At 51.6% G+C, this 23,485-nt stretch overlaps 1 protein-coding gene and 1 long non-coding RNA gene across 19 annotated transcripts in view; both read right to left on the bottom strand.

The window, feature by feature from the left end:
* TLE3 (TLE family member 3, transcriptional corepressor) overlaps window positions 1–19,684 on the bottom strand; it is a 50,280-nt gene extending 30,596 nt beyond the window's left edge. For 13 of the 18 annotated variants that reach the window (XM_030929794.1, XM_030929796.1, XM_030929797.1 and 10 more), the window contains exons 1-4: window positions 18,544–19,046; window positions 17,928–18,028; window positions 17,345–17,408; window positions 16,291–16,335 (exon numbers count right to left, since the gene is read on the bottom strand). In XM_030929794.1, the coding sequence (XP_030785654.1) occupies window positions 16,291–16,335; window positions 17,345–17,408; window positions 17,928–18,028; window positions 18,544–18,567 (234 nt within the window). In that variant the 5' untranslated portion in view covers window positions 18,568–19,046. The other 5 variants (XM_010363650.2, XM_010363654.2, XM_010363653.2 and 2 more) reach the window with 2 other exon arrangements.
* Window positions 19,685–21,590: 1,906 nt separating this feature from the next.
* Window positions 21,591–22,977, bottom strand: LOC104662615. The gene is made up of 3 exons (XR_748017.2): window positions 22,740–22,977; window positions 22,420–22,652; window positions 21,591–22,089 (listed from the first exon to the last, which is right to left on the bottom strand). It is a non-coding gene; the product is annotated as an uncharacterized LOC104662615 (long non-coding RNA).
* Between the last annotated feature and the right edge of the window lie 508 nt (window positions 22,978–23,485).

The following is a 23,485-nucleotide window of genomic DNA, read 5'->3' as shown; positions in this document are numbered from 1 at the left end:
GATAGTAGGAATGGGGAATGAAGCAAAAAAGTCCGGGTTGGATAGGGCAGGAGTTCTAGAAACAAGCATAGGCTGCACCTCACTCCAAACCTGCACAGAGTAATAAGTTCACTCACCTTTGAGTTCACGTGCCAAATAAGAATAGAAAGATATGTAAAAATAAAAAGCAAACAAAAGTAAACAAAAGAAACCAACCTGACTGTTCAGGAAGCTCACAGGTCCAAGGCCCGTTATCTCAAACAATGATAGAGCAGTGCCTGGCACACAGTAAGTGCTCAATAAATGTCTGGCCCAAAGAATAGTATCACTGGCATCTACGCATTTATTGAGACTTCATATTGCAGTGACCCCTGGCTGTGGATCTGGGCCTGCCCCAGTGTGGGCGGCATCCATGGAAGGGGCCGTGGTGGATGGAGTGTTGACATACAACTGGCTGGTGGGTAGCCAGTGGCCCAAGCCCTTCACCAACGGTGTGGGGCGGCACCTCCAAGCCAGGCCAATTGCAAGCCACCTAGATGGGTCTCTGGCCACTGCCCCTCCCCATGGCCAGGAAGGCGGGGGGCAAGTTCAGAACATCCCCAGTCACTCTGGCCTCCTCAGCAACTATTAACTCTCACAGTCTCTGGGAGGGCAGGGGGCAGGGTGATTATAAAAAGGTTCTGACTGTGGCCTCCTTCCACTGGCAAACAGGCCAAGGGTCAGGGTCTTGGGAGTTGACAAAAAAGAAAAGTAGCTGACCTTGCCCTTCCCCACACCCTTCAGCAAACACATGACCAAAGGCTTCCCACAGACAGGATCTTCCCATAGGGCTGGTCTGGAGCCCAGCTCGCTCTGGTTATGAGAACAAGGGATCTCCCAGGATTTATGTAGCCATCCGGGCAACCAGGTGACCACAGCTGGGTGGCTCAGGCCAAGTTCTCTCTCATTCTCACCCCTCCACCCTTCTAAAGTAGTTCCTGCCTCCCAGCACCACAAACAAGCGTCAACTGAGGGCTATCACAAGAACGCCACACAGATACCGAACCTTCCACGAGCCTGGGGTAGTGGCGTTCAGGCTGTCTTTCCTGAGGCCCACGTTCCGTGAAGAGAGGCCTCTCTGCATGGCAGGAAGGCCTTTGGCACGTCACAAGACAGGACTGTGTGGGGTAGAGGCAGACAGAGGGGAGGGGCTGGGTTTATGTTGGGAGAACCTCCTGGTTCATGGTAAAAGTTGTCCCAACGTAAACCCAGCCCCTCCCTTGGGAAAGGGGTGTGAAGCAAGCACATCCTGTCCCTCCCAGCTGTCACTGTGCCATCATCTCCTAGTACCCTCTTGGGGTCTCCCCACAACGTGGAAACAGGGATTGGTCCTCCCCCATCTCTACAAAGGTTGCCCAACCCTGAGAATGGGCTGCGTGTACTCTGCAGAGTCAAAGCATGAACAGGAAAGCTGTTTGCTCAACATTTTTAAAACATGTTTATTTTTTGGAGGGTGGCGCTTGGGGGAGGGGAAGTTCCTGGAAAGGAAAAGCTGGCTTAACAGAAGCCCTCCTAACAACAGTAATGGCCGCTGACATCGCCCACCCAACTTGCCATGTGTGCATCCACAATAACCCCGCAGAGAAGGTGCTTGTCAACATCTCCACTTTTCAGATGGGGAAACTGATGCCCAGCCATTAAGTGACTTCACTAAATGACTTCCTACCAAGAAGCCGAATTTTGACATTTCAAGAGAGTTTAGAGAAATATTTCTGAAAGAAAAACCACCATTAAGGTTAATAATTGACAGCACTTCTGATTAGAACAGCTGTTAAAACAGCATTGGATCCAACTCAAACAAGCTCTAAACATCAGTTCCAAAAAAGGAAAAAAAAAAAATTGTTGAAGTGTGACTTCAACAATTGGGACAGGTCACAAATCACAAACTGGAACTCGTTCATACGCTGGAAAACTCCTTTTGGCAACTCGGCACAATCCGTTGTTATCAATAAGGCGGCTGTAGTTTCCAGAGGCCGACCTCCATCCTTCCCTCCATCTCGGTCCCACAAAGCCACTGCTTTTGAGCCAGGTCTTCAGAAGCGAACCTGAGAGGTGGTGGGAGGTGGGAAGACGGCTCCCTTTGGAAAGCACTTTGGAAAAGGTGTTCACGGAGGCTGGTGCCGCCTTTGAAAGTTTCTTTTCAAGTATGGTTCAAAGCAGGCGGCTTTGTTGGTGGAAAAACATTGTTCCTCAGAAGGAACTAATCTACTAGATACAGACAGAGAAGCAGTTCAGAGAAATGGGGACAGAGGTCCTGCTACATCCAGAATCTGCACTACCAACTGGGCGCTGGGAGTAACATCTGCCCTGCATCTCTGTCAAGAGTGTTAGGCAAATAAATGACAGAAAACAAGATAGTGGGGGGCAAGGGTAATTTCCCAAAGAGCAATCTGTTCCATGCGTCTTAGTAGCTCCCATTTGCATGATCATCTCCTCATTAAAGCAGGACCTCTGAACATCTTGCTGTAAACCGAGGGTACTTGAGCATTCTAAAAGTCTATTTCTCTAACCACAGTCTAGTATTCACGTTTGCTGCTAGTTCAGACTATCCTTGGCCCTTGACCCAAGACACTAAATTAAGGGAGATGGAGCCTGCTCTTGATCTGTACCCCCCAGCAATCTCCTGCTCCTGGTCTTGCAGCACCCAGACAGTCCTTGCCCTTATTTTTAATTTAGGTGACTGTGTTCAACACACAGTCGAGAGCGACTTCCACCAGAGGGTCTGTCTGCTAGTTAGTTTTAAACTGCCCTGTCCTATGTACCTGTGGACTCTGAATGTACAATTCCTTTTAAACTCAGCCAAATAAGGGCAAGGAGAAGAGAAAGCTGCCCCTTTAAAGAATGTGGTATGCTCCAGTGCCACGCAGAAATGAGCTGGCTTCTACCTCCAATTCTGCCTACATTTAGTTGTGTGGCTTGGGGCAAATCACTTCCCCTCTCTGGGTATTAATTTTGCCGTCTGCAAAATGAAGGGATTAACTAGATAATGTATTAAGATCCAGGAGCGCTAACTTACAGAGTTTTAGAACCCTAAATGTTCCCGAATTGCTGTGCAGCTTATAATTTCCTCCATAAAGATCCATAAAACAGAGCCTCACATGAATTTACAAAGGACCAGCGGAGAAGAGCCAAGCCACCTTGAGGTGTGGATGGATGCTGGCTGCTGGCTGGGCAGCTGGCTGACCTGGGCTGGGTCCCAAGGACCAGCCTTCAGAGCACGAGCCATTCAAATTTGTCCATCAGCAAAACTGCACTTCACTGTGGAAGAGCCTCTAGGCAAGAACAACGATATCATATTTCTAAGTGTCAAGCCCCTACTGTGCAGTTTCTGTGATTCACAAGGGAAGACTGGTTGGTGAGGCTAAGACAACCAGGCCAGGGTTCTCCAAGTTGTTGCATTCAGTGGGAAGTAATTCCATGTCTGTTAGACAGGCAAGCCGGCCATCCCATGCTACTAGGCGTCTAGTTACATTTGTGAAATGAGGATTCCTTCTTCGGAAAATCAGGGCAGTGTCATGCAAAGAGCATGGTACTGTGAGTCTAGAGACTGTTTGTGGATGTGTGTGAAAGATGAGATGAGGAAGGGACCTGCCCATTTGAAAGGTGAATTACATTGCAAAGCCATGGGGAAGTGATGATTTTCATCCCAGCAGGCCTCTGGGCCTCAAGTTACTCCTCTAGAAAATGCGTGTGTTTAGGGGTGTCGTCTCAGTCAGCTCTGAGGTTCTTAAATTTTAATCAGGTTTTACCTGGTTCTCTGACTGAGTTCTTGGGATTTGAAAACAGTCTGCTTCATCTCGAATTAAATCTCAGAGCTGCAGGGAGAGGCTGGGGTGGGAGGCTGTGCAGAAAGAGGTGGCCCTGGCCCCAACCTTCCCAGCAGCCTCCCAGCAGCCAGGCGCCAATCACCCAGATTCAGAACACCACGTCTGGGCATTTAACTTAAAATATCCCATTGCATTTCCTAGGCAATACTAAATGGATAGCCCCTCAATGATTTGACTAAAAGAGGATATTCCTTGCCAGGTAGTTTCTCCTTAGGCCGAGCTCAGAGAACACTGAAATAAAGCAAGCGGGTGTTTTATCAACAAAGGAAGAAATCCATGGGGGGCCGGGGGACAGCCAACAAAAGCTGGGATGGGGTTCCCAGGCCCTGTTCCATGCACACCATGGGCTCTGAGAGGAAGCAGTGCTACAATATAAGAAGGGGAGGAGGGTCAACAAATGATCCATGCAGTAGCCTTGGGAAATGTAGCCCCTCCCGCTACTGGAGGGGCTGGTGAAGGTTCACATCACAGATCACTCAATGATAGGTGAGCCTTCTTAAAGGCCCTTTTAGCACTGACATATTGATCAAATTATATATAACTACAATGCCATTAAATATTTATGTCCTCCGAGGAAGCCTGCTGAATTCTTTATGCAGGGAGGACTTGGTACAAGAAAGGCCCAGCCCCCTCAGCGTGACCCTGAGGATCTGTCTCCTCGGGGAGGGATGGGGATGCTGGCCTGGGCTAGCCTGTGAGGACACTCTGGGCACCAGCCCCTGTGCCCTCCACAGGCGGATAAGGATGACAGTGAGGATCCAGGGCAGGGAGAAGGAAACACACTCACTCTTCCCCAGCTAGGACCAACCAATGGCAAGGGACTCTGGGGTTGCTGGGGTTGGGACCACCCTTCTGCACACTTCCCTGAAAGGAATCCCACCTCCCCTTTTCTTCCAGGGGTCTACAGTGTGAGGGAACTGGGGATAGTGAGGCTGAGTGAGCATGCATCCAGGCAACACAATCCCGGAAAGACGTGGCAGCATACAGTCTAGAGTCCTGTGTTCCTAGCCCAGATCCACCCTGCACTTGGGCCTCAGTTTCCACTGAATAAAGAAGGCTGATCTGAGTCCAGTGTAATAATCGGAGCTCTCAAAAATGAATTAGGTGCTGTGTGAGTGCCCTGCCCTTGGGAGCATTCCATGGAGACCCAACAGAGACTTGGAGGCAGACACCACAGGGCCCATATGACAGCTCAAGTCCCTCCCGGCTTTGGGACTCTAAGAGTTTCATTCCTCAGACTCTCAGTTTCCATCTACCAGGCTTCCTGTTAACAAGATCCAATAATCTTTAAATATTTGTTCACTTTAATTTCTTGGTTCCCAAACACTAAACTCGGCTTGCCTCCCACCCCTACTTGTGGGGGGAGATGACTCTCAAAGAGCTTGCTTGTACAGACAGAACAGGGAGTGCTTTTTCAGATTACACCTTCCCCCAACACTGCCCATTCATCCCAGGCACACCACCCCCACCCTTCCCTCTCTCCTTCTCCTCCTCCCTCCCCTCAGATAACCCCCTGCCCCCTCCCCCACCTTCCCAGACTCCATTGGCCAACTCCTGCCAGGAAGAAAAATTCTCAATTCATCCCTGTGGGGTTGCCATGGCAACCCCCAGCCACCTAATCCCCCTTGGAACATTATGCAAATCTCCCCTTGCCCCTCAACAGGCTGTAAAAGTCACATTACCCTTGCAGAGACAGCTCATTAAATTTTGGGGGTCTCCTCACATCAGGTCAGCACTACAAACGAAATGCTGGCTAGGATTTTTTAAGGGCATGGACTCTTTGGGAAACCCAAGTGGCATGAGGGAAGACTAAGGTGAGGGGAAGAGGAATGACTGTAGGCAGAGACAGAGCCCCATTCTATCTACCTACCATCTTATTCACAACCAAAGAGCATAACTCTTCCATAAATTAAAATAAAAAGGGTGAGAGGGTCTTCTTTCTCCAAATAAGGAAGGCAAGAGTGATGGCATTTCTTAGGCTATGAAAATCAAGATCAGTCATTTAGAAACTTATTTTACATGATAAGCCCCTTCTCAAACTGACCTCCTCCCAAGTCACACCATTTGACCTCTCACTTTACAGATGAGGCAAAAGAGGCCCAGAGTGGGCAAGAAGCTGTCACACAGGAAGACCACACGGGAAGACCAGGTGGTAAGCAGATCTCCCAGGTTAGAGCCAGACTTCTTCCCTCTATATCAAGGCCTCTCAACCAACAGTAATTGTTTCCCCAAAGGATTCTGGCAATGCCTACGGTCATTTCTGGATGTCACAACTGGGGCACTGATAAAGACAACTAGTGGGAAGAGATTAGAAATGCTGTGAAACATCCTAAACACAGAGGACAACCTCACCACAAAAAAGTATCCAGCACCCAGGCTGGGAATCCCCGATCCACATGTGGCTGACACTCAGGTTTTACTGAATTCTTCAAGGGTTCATCTGGCTTCTTCCTAGCACTGGAATTGATGCCTATAGTATGGTGGTCTGGGGGTGGACACGTGGGAAGATCATAGAAGACCTCATCTTGATATGGTCTGTGGATAAAGATCACTGAGGTCCACGAGGGAAGCAGGCCTGGTTTCCAGTTCTGAGCTGGCCGCTGGTCGGCTGTGCAACAATGAGCAAGTTACTCAACCTCTTTAACCGTCAGTGCTGCTATCTGATGCGTGGCGCCCACGGTGCCTATGCTGCAGGATTGTAGAGCCAACAAGTCACATATGGGAAAGGGCTCTGAGAAATCTTACAACATATGCAACACCAAGGATCTTGTCCTCTATGTCTGAGGTCTTGACAATTTGGGGACTCTGTCCCTTTGTGAGAATGCCTTGCTTCGGCTTTTCCATGTGCAAGGTATTGTGCTAAGCAGGCTATATGCATCCTTCATGGCACTCCCTAGAACTGTAACTATACAATTTATGAAGCCACCAGCCACCTCTGGCTAGCTAAATTTAATTAAAATTAAATGTCAAACTCAGTTCCTCAGTCACAGTAGCCATATTTCAAGTGCTTACGAGCCACACGTGGCTGGTGGGTGCCTTACTGAAGAGTGCAGACACACAGCATTTCCATCACTGAAGAAAGTTCTACTGGGCAGCACTGCCCCAACAGGCAGGTGTTATTATTATCTCCACTGCAAACTGAAGATCACAGAGGTCAGTCTGCTCAAAGTCACACACCAACAGGAATTGATCTGGGACTCAAACCCACATCTGTCTGACTCCAAAGTCAACCTCTTAGCCAGTAAAGACAAATCTCCCAGCTTCTGGTGCTCTACACGTAACTCTCCAGGATCACCCAGCAAGAACCTGTGATCTTCTGAGGGAGAAACGGAATTCACTGGCCAAGAAAAACCCCACCCATCACCCAGTAGGCCTGGAAAATGCCCAATGGGCATTCAGCGTCCTGGGAGTTTAAGAAGGGAGTTTGCCCAAAATCTCTGGGCAAATGGATAGTGAGGAAGAGCTGGGTAGGGGTCTCTTGAGAAGTAAGGTGAAAAACTAGGTAACAGAACAGTGAGAAAACCCAAGACGCAAAGAGAAAGGGGTATCTAGACACTTCTCAAGTTCCTGCAGGCCGGGCCTGTGGGTGCCACACACAAGGACTGGGTGACATGGAGGCTGAAACCAGGCCAACAGCGGAAAGGCCCTGTGGGGGAGCGGCAGGTCTTTCAAGCTCTAAACCAGGCTGCTTCTCCCCCATTTCAAGTCTGGCTTCATGGAGATCCCCCGTTTCTCTGGGATAAAGTATGAGATCCCAGGGATTGAGGGATGGCAGATGGGAAATTCTTCCCGTCTTTCCCCAGGGCTTCTGCTGTTAGGCAAAGCAAAATAAGAACTGGACTTTAGCTTTCTTCACTGGAGACGGAGATCAGAGGAAGGGGCCTCCTTCTAGGAAAATAGGCAGGTAAGGGTTTAAGGATGAGCTAAAGACCTATTGACCAATCAGTACCAACAGGCTCACTTCCTCTATCTCCCTTGCTCCTCCTTCCTCTATCCCACCCAACCAGTAAGACCCTCATTCCACACCATCTGGCATCACCTGCTGCTTCTGAGCCCTCTGAGTGTCCTACTTCTCCCTGGACAGAGGCCAGGAAGGTTAATAGAAGTTCTTGTACCCCACCGCCACCAGAGAGCTAGAACAGACTCCCATCCCTTGTCCAGTAGTCCGCACTGAACTGCCTTCCTCTTCTCATTTTCCCCAGCAGAAATCGCAAAGCATCACTGGTTCCAAAGCATGCCCCTGCCAGTATTATCAGAATTAATCAGTTTCAGATCCAAACTCAGCAAAGACCTGTCGAAGGCTAGCCCAAGGGAAAGATTTGGGGAGTGGGTGAAGGGACGCCTCCTCCAACCTTTTGTTCATATAGCTGGCTGGGTGATGTAGGAGTCTAAACCTCAAGTCTTCATGGCTGACCAGGAAGAGAGAGCCCTCTCCTGTACCCAAATTGCATTTGGTACTCAGTGCTAAAACACTAGTGGGAAGAGCTCTTCTGCATTTGAGTCTCCATTTGAAGAAAGCGTCAGCCTTCAGTGCAAACGAAAAAGCAACTTCTATTGGCCTGCGGTAGTTTTCATTCAAAATTAACAAACAAAAGTAGCAGTAGAAGAGCTGTGAACAATAGTCAGACTTAAAAGGCTCATGAGATCAGGCCACACACAACACTTGGAACTCCATGCCCAAACAGCCAAGGCATGGCAAGCCGAGTTTACCAATTCACCCACTCAGCACTTGTCTCTTCCCCATCTCTGCTTTGTCATCTCTCCCTCCCAGTGATCTCTTCCCACCCCACCCTGCCTTCTTCCCCTTTTGCACTTAAACTGTTCATAGTGTGAGACGAAAAGAAAAAGATGCCTAAGATACATTAAAGACACGTTTAAATAAAGAATCACAACACCTTTACAACTCTTTCTATAATCACAACGTTTGCAGCCCACAGGCCTCTGTCAGAAAACTAAGAAAGCTTCTGTCCTTCCCAAATAGTCCATAACACTCTTCAGGGTAAGAGAGAACCCTGAGCTGGAATATTACCTTCCCTCCTCAAGTCCCCACAAAATGCACACTGTATATCCAGTATGGGCCAAGCACTGCTCAGGGTTCAAGGCTCTTAGTGAAAAATACAAAATGGTCCTGTCCCTCATGGAACTCACAGTCCTGTCACAGCACAGGCCTCACCTCCCCCACCCCAATTTGACAACATAGCCCTCTAGTACACAGGTCATCTTCACACTCCAAGCTTTCAGGGTATGCTCTGATGCTTTTATTCTATGTCTGTCTGTCCTGGACCCAAATACCCATTATTTTAGCTGCTAAGATGAAAATGCCGAATCTGCTTTGCAATCAAGTGCTACAGAAATTCTAAGGGGCCACATCATTATAATCTATAATACCTGGAAGATCAAATTTTTCAAACAGTTTGTACTCAGGAAAGTACTTCCCCTGGGATTGTTTGGTGGTGGCAGGAGCCAGAACACTGGATCCTATCATTCACACGGTGATGGAAGGAACCACCTAAGACACACCAGCCAAGCCCATCCATGCTCCTACCCTTTACCAACAGCAGCCAGCCTGAGAGAGAACAGGACGACATGGACTCCAGGCCCCAACAGGGTTTCTCTGGCCTCTCAGTCCCCACAGATGGGAACTTGCTTCTCTCTTCTCCCTTCACAGGACACATTGGCAATGGGAGGCTTTGGCGACAGAGAGGCAAAGGAAACCTCTTCCAAAGGACTGCATCTTCAAAGCAATAATGAAGTTGGCTGGTGTGAAGGGGAGAAAGGTATTTGTTCTCAGATAAAATCTTCGGGGTGGACTAGACAGGCCCCTTGGTTAACCCTCCAAGCCTGGTACAAACCTCTACTTAAGAATACAAGTCCTTGTCCTACCCACCCTGTTGATTTCCAGATGGGCCTCTTGGGCCGCCAACTCTGCAGTTAACAGCCTCCTAGAATCTAATTCCTTAACAGTCCTGCCCTGACTCTCCAACAAGGTGACCCCTCTCCTCCAGCCCTCCCCCAGAAGGTGGCCTCTGCCTAAACATTCACAGTGACAGCTCCACAGCCCACTGATTGTGCAACATCCTTAGCAAACAAAAGAATTCAAAATCAATGCTGATGCGAATTCAGACTCCCCCATTACCTCGAGAAACGCAAGGTCCTAAGGACTCTCAGTAGGGCAAGGCTGACCCATAGTTTGCTGCCTGCAAAGGATGATGCTTCAAAACAACAAACCCACCAAATATTCCCCGCTTACATGGTGGCAGGACATTTCCCCCTTCCTTAAGTTTCTCCTTAACCCCAACTTGAAGGGAACAATTATTTTATGAAGAATTTTTTTAAACTATGTATTTTGAAAGAGAAGAGAAAGTCAAAAGAAAAAAGGAAAAAAAGGAAGAAAGTATCTTGGCTGTGCGTCTCAGAGAGCATTTGTTGAAAACAAGATATTGTCCCTTTAAGCATATAAAAACAAGGCCCTTGAGCACGCAGTTCTCACTCTGGTACACAATTATGGGTGCTTTCAGCTGTCTAGCACTACTTCAAGTGCTCTCTTAAACCAGACTGTCAATGGCATGTTGAAAGCTATTTTGCTGGCTGCTATCATTAATAGCAAAGTGGAGAGCTGGGCTGATGAGAATTAAATATGGGGGAGGGGGCGGGTCATAACCAGTCATTACAGAATTACCAATATGAGAAAGGAGACAATGCCACTTTGGGGAATAAAGTTCAAAGCAGCGCATTACGGTAGCAAAGCAGGCAGGGCAGGCCACAGATGGCCCAGAGCGGGCCCCCGCCCCCACCCCGTGGCAGATGGACTCAGGCCAGCCCTGGAGAGCCAGTCATGCAGGGATGGAGGGAGCCACGGAGTTGGGAGCCGCGACTGCAAGGGCAGAGGGGCCTTGGAGATCACTCTGCTGCAAAATGTCACCACCTCACCTCACTTCCCAAGTGCAGTCCCCGCCCCACATCATTCCAAAGACGTGTAGCTTCCAGAACATATCTCACTGCCTTGCCACGAGCTGTTGCCACCCTGGAGGGGCCTCCGCTGCCGACTTCTGCCTCATAAACCCTCCCTTTAAGACTCGCCTCAAGTAAAGCCCTCCGTGAAGTCCGCTCTCACCCCACTCTCCCCTCCCAGGAAGAATAAGCTGTTCTGTGCTAGGTGCTCCTCCTGTGACACTCGGGCCACACTAGCACTTACCTCACTGCATTGCAATTACTTATTTAGACATCCAACTCCCCCGCAGAGGGAATGGTGTCTTATTCGGCTGTGTAACCAACCTCTGCCCACACCCAGCACATCCCAGGCCCCTAATAACCGCTTTGGGAATGAATCCAACCCCCTCATTTCACTGATGAAGAAACTGGATGCCGGGCCATAGGAGGAAGCCTGCAGAGCGGGCGGCCAGCCCACAACTAAAATCCCCACTTCCTACTCAGGGTTCAGGGAATCGCAACTCTATTCTCAGATAACCTGAGTAAATTTTGAAGAAAAACCAAGATGTCTACTGAGCACCTATTACATACTAAGTGCTATAGAGACCTCAGCAGAGGGGCTTCTTCCATACCTACAAAAACGAGATGAGGAATGAGTGCCAGATCACAGGGGAAAACACTGCCGAGGTTAGGTCTTTGTCACCTTTTTGCCCCTGGTGTCCCAGTATTTTGTACAATGAGATAGAAGGACTTTCTCCCACTGAGAAAGCAAAGGGAGATTTATTCCTTGAGGGACTCCTCCTTCCACAAAATGGAAACAAACAGCCTAGAGCCTTCCTCCGCAAGGTGGGAAGGAGGAGTTCAAGCAAAGGAAGAACTCTGCCGTCTGCCATGGGCTCCTGGTCCAAAAGAGTTCAGAGAATGAGTCCTGAATTAGGAGCCAGGTTCCCACCCCTTGATTTGTAAAGTAAGGACAAGGGACCATTTGCTCATCTCCCAGGGTCATTTCAATGACAGATGCACAAGAAGGAAAAGACCCCAAAAGCACTGAAACCCCCACTCTACCACTCCCACTGGCAACTAGAGAAAAGGGGTCCAAAGGCAGTCTTGAGGGGTTGGGCAGCCTCCCTCTAGCTAGACAGCGTGCAGGGAGCTTGGAGCCCCCAGACCCCAAAGCTGAGCGAGGCAGGCACCCCCTCAGTGAGAGGACTCGTGATTACAGTCTGTTCCAGGGAAGATCAGTATGGCAGGAAAAGTCAGATGGATACCAGGGCATAGGGAGGTTCTTGGATGCTAGCACTCTGGCAAAAAAGAAAAAAAAAATTCACAGTTCAACTCAGATGCCACACAAATAGGCATTTCCCTAGTCTAAGGACCTTTGACGCCTTCTACTTTGCAAGTGGTCCCACATTCTCCTACCAAGACAGGCTCAACTCCTTGGCAGAGTCTTTGGTAACCTCATTGCCTGGTAGCTCCCTCTGGCCACCTGTACCTTGCACCTTCACCGTGGTCACAGAACTTCTGTGTGCCTCAAGATCCTCCAGCCGAGCCCCTTATCCTTTAGATGAGAAGATCCAGAGCGGGAAGGGGAGGGGAGGGGAGTGACAAATGGGGATTTTCCATTTCCCACCTCAGCTCTGTGTTTATGGCAGCCCATGGCTAGGGTAAAAAGTTCACAGGTTGTACCTCCCTTCTCCGTCAATGAATCTTTCCTCTGGGATTGCTAGTTATGCATTATGTATTATTATTACACACATCAAATCATTAGTTGTGCAAATAGCTGGCAATTCAAAACAGGACTGTGGACAATAAGGGTTCGGCGATATGATTATACAACCCGAAATGGGGCACTTTGGACTCTGGTGGGGCCAGGTTTGTAGCCTTAGCCTATTTGGATAATAACGCAGAAAGAAGCAATAGTAATTAAAGACAGAGTACATTAGAAAAGGAGCACTCTTCATTTCTTGAGTCTGACAGAAAAGAGTCTCAGGCTGGAAGGGAAGCAGCAGTAGCAGCTTTACCACTAACGTGGGACTGTATGACTGGATACATCAGCTTCCCTTCTCTGGGCCTCCGTTTCCTTATCTGTAACTTGAAAAGTTTGCATGAGAACCCAAAGGGCTCTTCCAGTTCCAGGATTCAAAGAGAAACTTACAGGAAAGGTTGTTCAGTTTACAGAAAAAATAGGTGACTGTATCGTGTTGGCACAACACTGCCCCAAAATCAAAATGGCTCAAGTCCACTTTCAAAAACATCAGGTGCTCACCAACAGTGGGTGAAAAGGCTGCCTGACCCAGCTTCTCAGAGCGTCAGTGCCTCAAATCCAACACATGGCAGTCGCTCTGGGGCCCCTGGTTCTAAGCTGGCTTTGTTATTTGTGGCTGACACTGGAAAGCCTCTGCACAAACAAGATGGCAACTGATGAGCCAGTCAGTCATCACTGCCTCCCCAGCCTCTCTGAACCACCCTCGACATTTGGCCTGGAAGCAGGGGGCTTGGTGGAGGTGGGTGACCTCTTCAAGTCCCGGGCCAGGCCTGTGATTCTGTAATCTTTGCTTTACCGTAATTAGGGAGGGAGGCAGAAGAGTAGGAGGAGAAACCATTTATTACTTCTCTGGGATTTTGACAGCTTGGAAAAAGAGAGAGACAGAGAAACAGCCAGAGAAGGAGCCAGCCACAGTGAGTTTAACCTCTCAGTAAAATAAAAATGGGCTGGACGCACCTCATCAGCTGCCCTCTGTCAATACCCAGGCCCATCTGGCAGGACTCGAGGTTCCCAGCTAATTGGCATTTCCCATAGAGCCAGCAAAGGAGAGTTTTAAAAAAAAAATATGTGGTGGTGATGGTGGAGTGCGTGTGAGCGTATGCGTGCGCAGGCTGAGGACGGCCACACTTCCCAAGGTGCTAGCTCTGTAGATCATCTATTATATAAAAGTACAGACAGTCCCCACCCCCACCCCAGCTTACAGATGAAGAATCCAGCCTGTTTGTTCCAGGCAGACGTAATCACACGAACAGTCAAGTCTAGAGGGCAGGACACTGCATGAATAATTCAAGCACTCCAGTCACTTGATTGTGTGTGCAGATAAAACACCAGTCAACCGCTAAACAGGTCAGCTGATAAACTTGTTTGCTCAGGCCTAACCACCATTCGCCAAATGCACCCAAGACCCACACTACAATTAGTGGCAGGGCTTTCTTCTCCAGAACCCTTGCAAACCTAGGGAGTGGCCAACTCCATTAGGTTAGGGTTGCATTTCATGGCACAGGTTTCTTCACCTCCTTGCCTCTTTGTTCCTCCACAGCCACAGGGTGATTTCACCCAACTCAGAGACTGCCATAAGCTTGAGAAGCCACTGCATTCAGAGCACACATGTTCGGGCTGGGAACTCAGGCTAGAGGGCAAAGGTGAGTGGCAAGCAAGGTAAAGTGCCCAGTGGGAAAGCCAGACGGCTGGATTTGAGTCCCAGCTCTGACTTCCTGGCCTCCCTGAAGCCTCAGTTTCCTCACCTATAAAAAGAGGGCAAAGAATCCCTCTATCCACCACTGGCAGTTGAGAGGATTAAATGAGACAACGTAGCCAAACCCCAGGCATTCTCCCCTTAAGAACCTTGTTTGGGGAATGGCCAGAAATCCCAGATGTACACAGCTGCTCTTTATATAAACCCCACCACCAAATGCGTTAAGATATTTAACTCTTCCTGCGTTCACAGCATCCCCAGGACTCACAGAACAGATCTGCTGCGAGCCAAGGTGGATTCTTAGTGCCAAAGCACCATCCATTCACAGACATGCGGAACACCACCCATGCAGACCTCAACATGCAACGAGACATTACACCTTAATTACCAAGCTCTTACAATAACTGCTGCTATAAATTTTAAACCTGGGCGCAATTACCTTCTTTAAACACACCCAAGATACTAAGCGTTGAGAAAAAAAAAAGAGGGGGGTAGACAAAGGGAGGAAGTGGCACCCTGCATACACCCCAAGGTCCTTGAAACACCTGGGACCCCAGTTCCATTTCAAGCATTCTTCCGGGACCCGGCCCGTTCCAGTCGCAGAACCTGTCTTGATTCTATTTTCCCGAGGAGAAGTATCTTTACATATAAAGCCCTGTCTGTTTATTATTTCTGTGTGTCAAGAAGTAAAAACATGGTAGCCTTCATGTGCCTTCCTAAGGGACTAACTAATCCCTCAGGAAGCCACAAGTTGGCTTCCCACACATTGCTCAATAAACTCAGGCCCCTTTCTGGCTTCCCTTCACTCAACACTGGGGTTCCCTCCAGGAGGGGAAAGGAAACTACAGATCCCAAAGGCTCTACAGGAAGCCACTCGAGTGGGTAGGAATCTGCCCACTTTCCAGAGTCACCTGCCCTTCTCACCTGCCCTGGGTCCTGCCTCCTTAAAGAACAAAATTGAAACCTTGTAAACGACTGTTAATTTACAGCAGAAAATCCATTCAAGTCACGGTCACCAAAGGCTAGAATGAGTCAACAGTCTTCTGAGATTTCATGAACACCAATTGTTAAAAAGAACAACCGGCCTGCCTGCTCCATTTATACATGCCAAGTCAACTCTAATCGCTGGCCAAGCCAAATTATAGGCAGCCTTTCCTCAGAACACAAATACACAAACAGGCCTCTCCCACAGCCCAGCCTAGCACCGGGACTAGTTACTGATATGCGCTGAGATAAAGGGTGTTTGTATTTGCTCGGTTTGAGGTATACTGTTATTAGAAGAGTGACAATACCAGGTAGTTTACATATCCATCAAACGACACCACACTAGCTAAACTGGTTTGACTTCAGGATTTCAAAGCTGAGCTCAACCCCCAGCCATCTCAAAAGTCCTGGCTAGGCTGCCCCTGGGCAAGTTACTTCATCCAGGAGCTTCAGCTTGCTTCTCTGTAAAATGGGAATTCAGCTGCCTTCAAATCAAGACAGAGATGAAAAAGCCACCTTGTCAATGCAAGGCATTAAAGTTATATTTCATTATGGCTTTATATTTTTAAGCAGTTAGCAGCTTCATTCCCTTAAATTTCGACAGCTCAGCCTGGCTTTTAAGGCTCTTGAAGTTTAATCTTATCAACGCAGAACATCACATTTTTGCAAAAAGAAAAAAAAAGAGAGAGAAAGAAAAAAAAATCCTCCTGTATTTCCTCTTGAGAATTCTACATTAAAACAGATAAAAGCAGCCAGCCACCTCTGGGCTTTCAGGAGTTTGTAAGGCAGATCCTGGAGGTACAACTTTCCCTTTGGTCCTTTATCCTCCACCAGGATCCAAGACCAGGACTAATTTCACAAGCTCGAATGCTAAAAGCTCAACCTGTCTAAAAAAAAATCAGCAAAGCCTCAGACCTTGCATTTCAAGGACTTGATCCATTTACTCTTCAAGGAGAAGGGGGAGGAATAAAAGAACTAGGCTCATTTTCAAACAAGATAGAACATAAGACATCCACATATGTAAGTTTTTAAAAAATGAAATATATTTTTCAGAAGAGAAGAGCACTTACCTGCTTGTGCATTTCAATGTTCAAGCCATAGGACATCTCATAGTACTAAAAGTAAAAAGAATGGCTATTAACAGACAACACAGAAATGTGATCATTTTTGAAAATCAGTTTTTTCTTGGAAAGGTTTTGGCCAAGTCATACTTTTACGATACATTTGCTAAAGAAGTTTAAATCAAACCCCAAAGCCAGCTTACAGAGCGGTTTAAGAGCTGACAAGGGCGAGTGTTCCTCTCATCTCAACAGAACGTTATATACGTGGTAGTAAGGGGAGCTGGGTCCTCCCTCCCACAAGCACCACATGTGCCCTATATCCTGTTTATACAAGGTTCAGGTTCAACAGGGAATCGTGTGTACACTGGGACCCTCTTGTCCTCTGAGAGTTATTTAGCACTGTGTCGAAGGCCTCTTATGTGGAAAGCAGTGCAGGCAGCCGTGCCCTCTCACAAATGAAGATTAAAACTTGCTGAAACGGACACTGGGCAAAAGGAAGACAGTCTGCCTACTGCCCCAGCACGGACAAGATACCCAGCTGGGGGATCCCTGAGGAGGGGAGTGAAAGCAGAGGGCTTTATAAGGCCTCTCCACTCCTCACAACATCCTGGGGAAGGAGAGCTTCTGTCCCACTCTGGCTAGATCCCAGCTGCAAAGCAGAAAAGTTTCTAAACACTTCCAGGAGGTCACTAAGAGAGATTTTTAGCAACCCTAATTTCACATGGGCTGATCCAATCCTATCTTACTAGTCAAGATAGGGCAATGGCAATCGGCCCTTGGGCAACTTTCAAAACACAAATTAAAGGCACACAAAGATAATACAGAAGTCGCCGGCCTGGAATCGGGGTTTCTCTTTCTGTCCCTCCCCTCACTCACCCTCCTCCAAGTGGCCCCGGCAATGGAAGCTGGGGAAGGGGAGGGCAAGACCAGATTATGCCCTCTACTAAGGCCGCCCTGCGGCTGGGGGTGGTGGGGACCTGGCGCTCATCTCCCCAGATACACGCCGCGCCCCCGGCCGGGGTCGGCGCCCCCACTGCCCCCCAGGCCCACTGCCGCATCTCACCATCACGTAATGGCGCTGCATCTCCGTCTTCTCGTTTGCCAGCTTGTCGTACTCCACTTTGAGGCTGCGAGGGCAGAAGAAGCCGGCTCAGGCCTGGCGCCTGGGCAGCCTCCTCTGAGGCCCCGACCCAAGGGCCTCCGGAGCCACTTTTCCACTTCCCTGACACCCCCCGGGGGCGCCCTCTTATCCCACAGCCAGGGGACGCGAGGGGATTTGGGTCCCCGCCGTGGGGAGGGGGATGTGAAACAATTCGAAACTTCCCGCGGCCCAGTCAGAGGACTTATCACCGCCCCAGGGGAGCAGGACCCTGACGCTGGCTTCCCACACCCAGAACCCGGAGTGAATCCGCTCGCGGCGACCTAGACCCTCATTCGGGGACCCCACAGGCGGCGCTGGGAACCGGGCGGCTGCTTGCAATAAAGGGTTAAGGCGGCGCGCTCGGAAAGGGGAAACAAAAGGCGGAGGCCCGGGCTGCCCCGCCGCCCCTGGGTCAGGAGCCCCCTCCGTCCCCGCGGGGGATGGCAGGAGCCGCACAGGGGCCGCCCCTCCCCGCCAGCCCCGGGGCGGCCCCCACCGGCCTTACCTGTGATACTGAGCTTGCAGGAACTGGAATTCGTCTTTGATCCTGTCACAAGACTCAGCCACCGTGAATTTAAATCCCGGCTGCCCGGGTTGATGGGGAGCCTGGAGCCCGCGAAGACAAGACAGGGGAGGGGGCGGGGGCATGAGACGGCTCTCAGAGCGGCCGCGGCCCCGGCCCCTCCCCGACGGCGCCCAACCAGAGAGGCCACCCTCAGCCCAGAACCTTCCCAGCAAGTTTCTCAGCTCTCCGACAGGGAGGAGGGGGGGCGCCCCATCTCTCCCCGTCGGCAGCGGGGCTCCCATGCCTTTCACCAAGGGCCTCCCTCTCCCCAGTAAGGCGGGGGCGGGAGACAAGCCGGGTGAGTTGGGAGACTTAAGAGCTGGGCCGGGGACCGCGTGAACAGCTCCCCCTGGAACACAGGCAGCCCCCCGCGCCACTCGCGCGGAATTAACCTCCTCTCTCAACGGCGCCCCCCGGCCGCATCCCCTTTGTGTGAGAGCACACGCACAAACACACACCATAAAGGTAGCAACAAGCAAAATGGAGGTGCCAGATAAACTGCCTCGTTTACCCTGCCATGATAGATGCTTAAATAAACCGAGTTGCAATTACTCACCGGATGTCTGCCCTGCGGATACATGGCAGGGAGGGGTCGTGATTCCAAGAGCGTGGAAGCGCCGAGAGCCCGGGCCGGGGAGGTGCGGGGGAGGGGGGAGCCGAGCCCGAGCGGGGAGCGGCCGGGAAACCGAGAGCTCGCCCCCGGCCCCCCCAGCTCGTTCTCGCAGCGAAATCCCAGAGTCGGGCGCCCGCCCCAAGTGGAGACAAAGAGCCGCGGAGCAGGCGGCAAAGTCGTCGGCGGGCGCCGGGGCCGGGCGGCGGGCGCGGGCTTTGTGCGCCTAGGGGTCGGCGGGCAGCGGCCGGCCGCCCTCCCTGGGCTGCGTCGAGCGCGTCAGTGCCTGGGACTGCGCGGACATCGTCGGCACCCCGGCAGGTCCGGCGCGGGGTCCCGAGGCCAGGGGCCCCTCCTGGGGCGAGCTCGGGCCCCCTCTGGGTCACTCAGCGCGTCGCGCCTGTAGGGGGGCGCGCCGGGGCAGCCCCAAGCATCCGAGACGCGCGGGTCAGATCCTAGAGGCGGCCGGGCCTGGGGCTCGCTGCGAGAAGAGGAAGGAGGCGGGCTACGAGGTGGTGGCTTGGGGCCGCAGGAGCGCCGGAGGGTGAGGGCGGGAGCCCGGCGCGGGCGCTTCGACGCCCCCCCTCGGAGAGGAGAGCCTGCTGTTCCGTCTGCTACTGACGCTGCCGCCGCCGCCGCCGCCGCCGCTGCTGCAAGCCCTTCCCAGGGCCGGGGAGGAACTCCGGGCTCAGTAGGTGCAAATCAAACGCCCTGGCATCCTAACTCCAGCGGGTACGGGAAGCCTCCGCAAAGGGTTCTCGCTGCTCCCAGCTCGAGCGCCGCGTCCCCAGCGAGGAGCGCTCGGCGCCACCGCCGCTGCCGCCTCGGAGCGCACAAGCAGGAGAGCGCTGGAAAGGAGACGCAGCCCGAGACCGGGGAGCTCTGCGGCTTCCTTCCTTCCCCTCTGCCCGGCTCTCCTCTCCGCGCCCCGGCAAACCCCCAAAACACACACACCCAACACACACACGCGCGCGCACACACACACACCAAAAAAAAGTGCCCCGGACCTACGGATACCACACACAGACAGGCGAGGGGGACGAGCACGAGGTCTGAACTGCCGCGAGAGCAGTTCCAAATAGGGACTGAAAAGTAACAAAATAATGTGGCAGCTTCGTCCGGCGCTGGCCAATGGGAGCGCGGGGCCCCCACGTGGGGCTGCGGGACTCGGCCTACGACTGGGTGCCGCTGGGCGCGACGTCACAATGCCCTCTTGTGTCTAAAACTATGCATGAAAAGTAGCAATCAGGCCCTACCCGCTGGTGACTTTCGCATGGGAGTGAAAAACAGCGCTCCTCAGATCAGGAATTAACCGAAAGACATATAATAAATAGATATATATTATAGTCCTGGGCTGCTAGAGTTTTTTTCCTCCTCTTTTTTTTCCCACGATCTACTAGCAAATAATTATTTGGCGGGAGGAGGAAAGAGGGAAGACAGAGGAATAACAACAAAAGAAAATAAGACAGGCTGTACAATCTTCAAAACCTGTGGCTGGTAGTAATGTATCAGTTTATTCTGCAGCGGCGGCGAACGATTCCTCCCTCTAATCTCATTAGGTCTGCAAAGCAGCCCAATTAGATACTATAAAACAAACAGAATCACTTTGTCACTTTAATGTTTTCACTTCAAAAGATTTAGTACTGATAAAATGGTGGCTCCTAAAGTTGCCTCCGACCTTTAAAAATTTGCTCATAACTGAGGATGTCCCCTTTTCTTCACCCCTTCTTCTGCCCGCCTCCCCCCCATAGCCCCCAGCTCTCCTTTGTTCACTCGCCCTTCTTTTCAGAAAGCCAAATAAACAGCTCCTTTGATGTGCGGCGGCTGCCTGCGAGAAGTCTGAGGGACTCTGGCTTGGCGGGCAGCGCAGATGGAAGGGCCTGGCTGCCCGTGGACAACAGGCTCAGCCACGGCTGGCCCCATTCGGGGCGCCTTCCCCGTGGGGACAACTTTACCCTCGCCGCAGCCTCGCCGCTCGGGCTCCTCACTGCATCCCCAGGCTGAGGGGGTTGGAGATGGGGTCGGGACCCTGCTCGGCCGAGGCCCGGGAACTCCGAGTTCCCACCTGGTTTGCTCAGCCTGCTCCCGGCAGTGTCACGGCGTTGGCAGAAGCCTGTAGGTGTCTCGGTCGCCAGCCTGGGCACCCCGGGGGGCGCGGACGCTCCCCCACTCGCGCCTCGCCCACCCCTGCCCCGCGCTCCCCGGACTCCCCGCTTGGTCGCACAGGCCACTCGACTCCCGGGCCAGCTTGCCCGCAAACCGATGGCCTCGCCCTCCCGCGCTCGGGGTTACGGCCTGGCAGACTAGCAAGCAGGGAGTGGCCCTCGAAGCGCGCACCGCCCGGTGGGCTGCCAAGGCGGGACCCCCGGGGCCCTCCCCGGCAAGTCCGCGAGCCCGCACGCACCCCGGGGCCCGCGGCGGGCGCGCGCGAGCCGACCGCGCGCCCCTGGATCTATATTCTCCCCTCATTAGGAGCCGGAGGTTAGCTTTTGCATCTTAATGAGGAGCTGAGAGCTAGCGGGCGCTCGGAGGCCGGAGCGCGGGGGGTTACACGTGAGCACCCGCCTCAGAACTGAACCTCCCCGCGCCCGCTCCGGCCGCCAGCCCCGAACTGCGCTCCCTTCTTCATTTATTTATTCTCCTAAATAAAAACATAAATCGTGTTTCGGCGCGCACCGAAGACGAAGGAGGGAGAAGCACGGCTCGACAGATGCGAGCATCTGGCTGCAGCATTCATTAGACACAAAATGGCTCCTCTTTGGAGCTTCCTTTCCCCCTCCCCCTTCTCTGCCCTCCCCCTTACGTCACGGGTGGGCGCACCCGCTTCTTACCCGCTCCGCCCCTTTCTCGCTCCAGCCCCACGTGGGGGACGCCGACCACGCCTCCGAGCAAGGTGCACATCACCAATCACGGACCGCCGAAGGGGCTCTTCGTTGCTGATTGGCGGAATTGCTGGGCCTTGTCAGTCCGCGGCCAGAGCTGTCAGTCAAAACCACGCGGGGTGGGGGAGCGCTGACAAATGCCGAGGCTTCTGAGCCTCCCGCTTGCAAATAGTGCTTGGAATGGCTGCTTAATTAGCTTTGAATGGCTTTTCCTTCCAGCTCAAACAATCTGTCACTACCATGTGGTATAAAGGAGCCATGCATAAAAAAGTAAGCAGAGGCTAAATATCAATTTGATTTTGTGTATCAAAGGAATATTTTATTTTTCTCCCTAGTAATGAAACGTATCAATTTAAATAATAAAAGGTAAAAACACACACACAAACAAAAAAAGAAAAAAAGAAGGAAAAGAAAAGAGGGGAAAAAAAGAAAGAAAAAGAAAACCCAAATTCCACCTTGTTGCGACTCCTGCGCACGCCTGTAACAGGTCACTTCTACAGCCCACGTTCTGGAGGAAGCCTGAAGACTTCCCCCTCCTCTAAACTTGCATTTAGTGTTTTGTTGTCGTCGTCCTCCAGAAGTCTAGAAGGAGTGGTGGAGGAGGGGTGGCCTGTAAAAGGGGACGTGGGGGCGGGGGATGGGGTGAACTTTAAAGGGAGCTCTTTGAAGCTGCCACTCAAAGTAGAGGGGTTTTTAAGACCCTGTAAAGTGGGGGTCCTAGAGCAAGTCTCGATTTGGGAGCCGAGAGGAGAGGGGGATGAGAGCGGGTGTGCGTCTCGCTTGTATTTATTAAACACAATGCCTTTAAGATGCCAGGGACGCGGCGCCTCGCCGGGCCTCCCTCTCAGTCTCGCTCTGGACTGGCTCCGACGGCACCCGCCCGCAGGGGGCCGAGAAGCCCCGGGGACCCAAGTGGGTCTTACGAGGACTGTGTACATACAGAAAAGCACAGCAGCTCTGTCTCTGGCCCGGGTGTCCCTCCTGCCCCGACGTCCACGTCCCCGGTGACCACACAAGCCAGAACGCTCCCGCAGGGCAGACCCACGTCGAGTTCACCTGTGAGCCCCAGCGCCAGCGCCGAGCCCGGCACGCCGAAGGAGTTCGCGGCTACGTGTCCCCGACGCGGTTTTGCAGAGCGCCGCCTCCTCCGCAGAGCCGGGCGGTAGAACCACTCTACGCAGTCAGGAAGAACAGCGCTTGAGCACTCACTGGGTACAAGGCAGGGCACTGCTACCCTGGCAGCGCTCTCCTCTCCCTTACCTCACTCTCGACGGAAGCAGTTTGGCTGGGGACCCCATTTTATAGAGCAAAAAAGAGAGGCTGAGAAAGCTCAGTCATTTGCCCGGAGCTGGGCAGAGGGTCAGGATTCGAATCCATTTTAATTGTCAACCTCAGCGACCCCTTTGCTTGCGCAAGCTGGATACGTGCGAGTTTTTGCTGAAGAAAAGACATTCATTCATTCATTCATTCCCAGCCCTTACTGAGAGCCTGGTTTTGGTAGAACAGGCCTCTCCTGCCTGTAGCTCCCACTCACTCCTCACCCAGCGTCGCTCCCCGCTCTCACCGGCTGCCTGAACCCTGAGCAGGAAGGGGGCAGGGAGGTAAGGAACCAGGCCAACATCCCTTTAAGCTTACCACCAATATCTCCCCGCCCCCCCCCCCACATGCCACCCCACAAATTAGGAAAAACAAGGAGAAAAATGCATGTCTTTTATGCTGGAGAAAGAGAAAAGAAAATAAAAAACATGTATACAACACCCCGTCCAAAGGCTTGACAATTATTTTAAAGAAGGAGGGGAGTCGAGAGAAAGAGTTCAAACGTCTCTGTCTCCAGTTCTAATTGGAAACGTTTCAACTGTTTATGTTACAAGAAGTGTCAGGGTCATTTGCTACCGGAGAGCTGACTTTTCATTGGCTGCTTAATTGAGTACCTCGGAGTCCACCCCACGTGGGAGAGGAATTCCTGGCACATCAAAAAAAAAAAAAAAAAAAAAAAAAAGTCACCC

The sequence above is a fragment of the Rhinopithecus roxellana genome, chromosome 5, assembly GCF_007565055.1.
Source record: "Rhinopithecus roxellana isolate Shanxi Qingling chromosome 5, ASM756505v1, whole genome shotgun sequence".
NCBI classification, from domain to species: Eukaryota; Metazoa; Chordata; class Mammalia; order Primates; family Cercopithecidae; genus Rhinopithecus; species Rhinopithecus roxellana.
The sequence above is the reverse complement of the archived record's forward strand: the minus strand, read 5'-3'. Positions and strand labels throughout refer to the sequence as shown.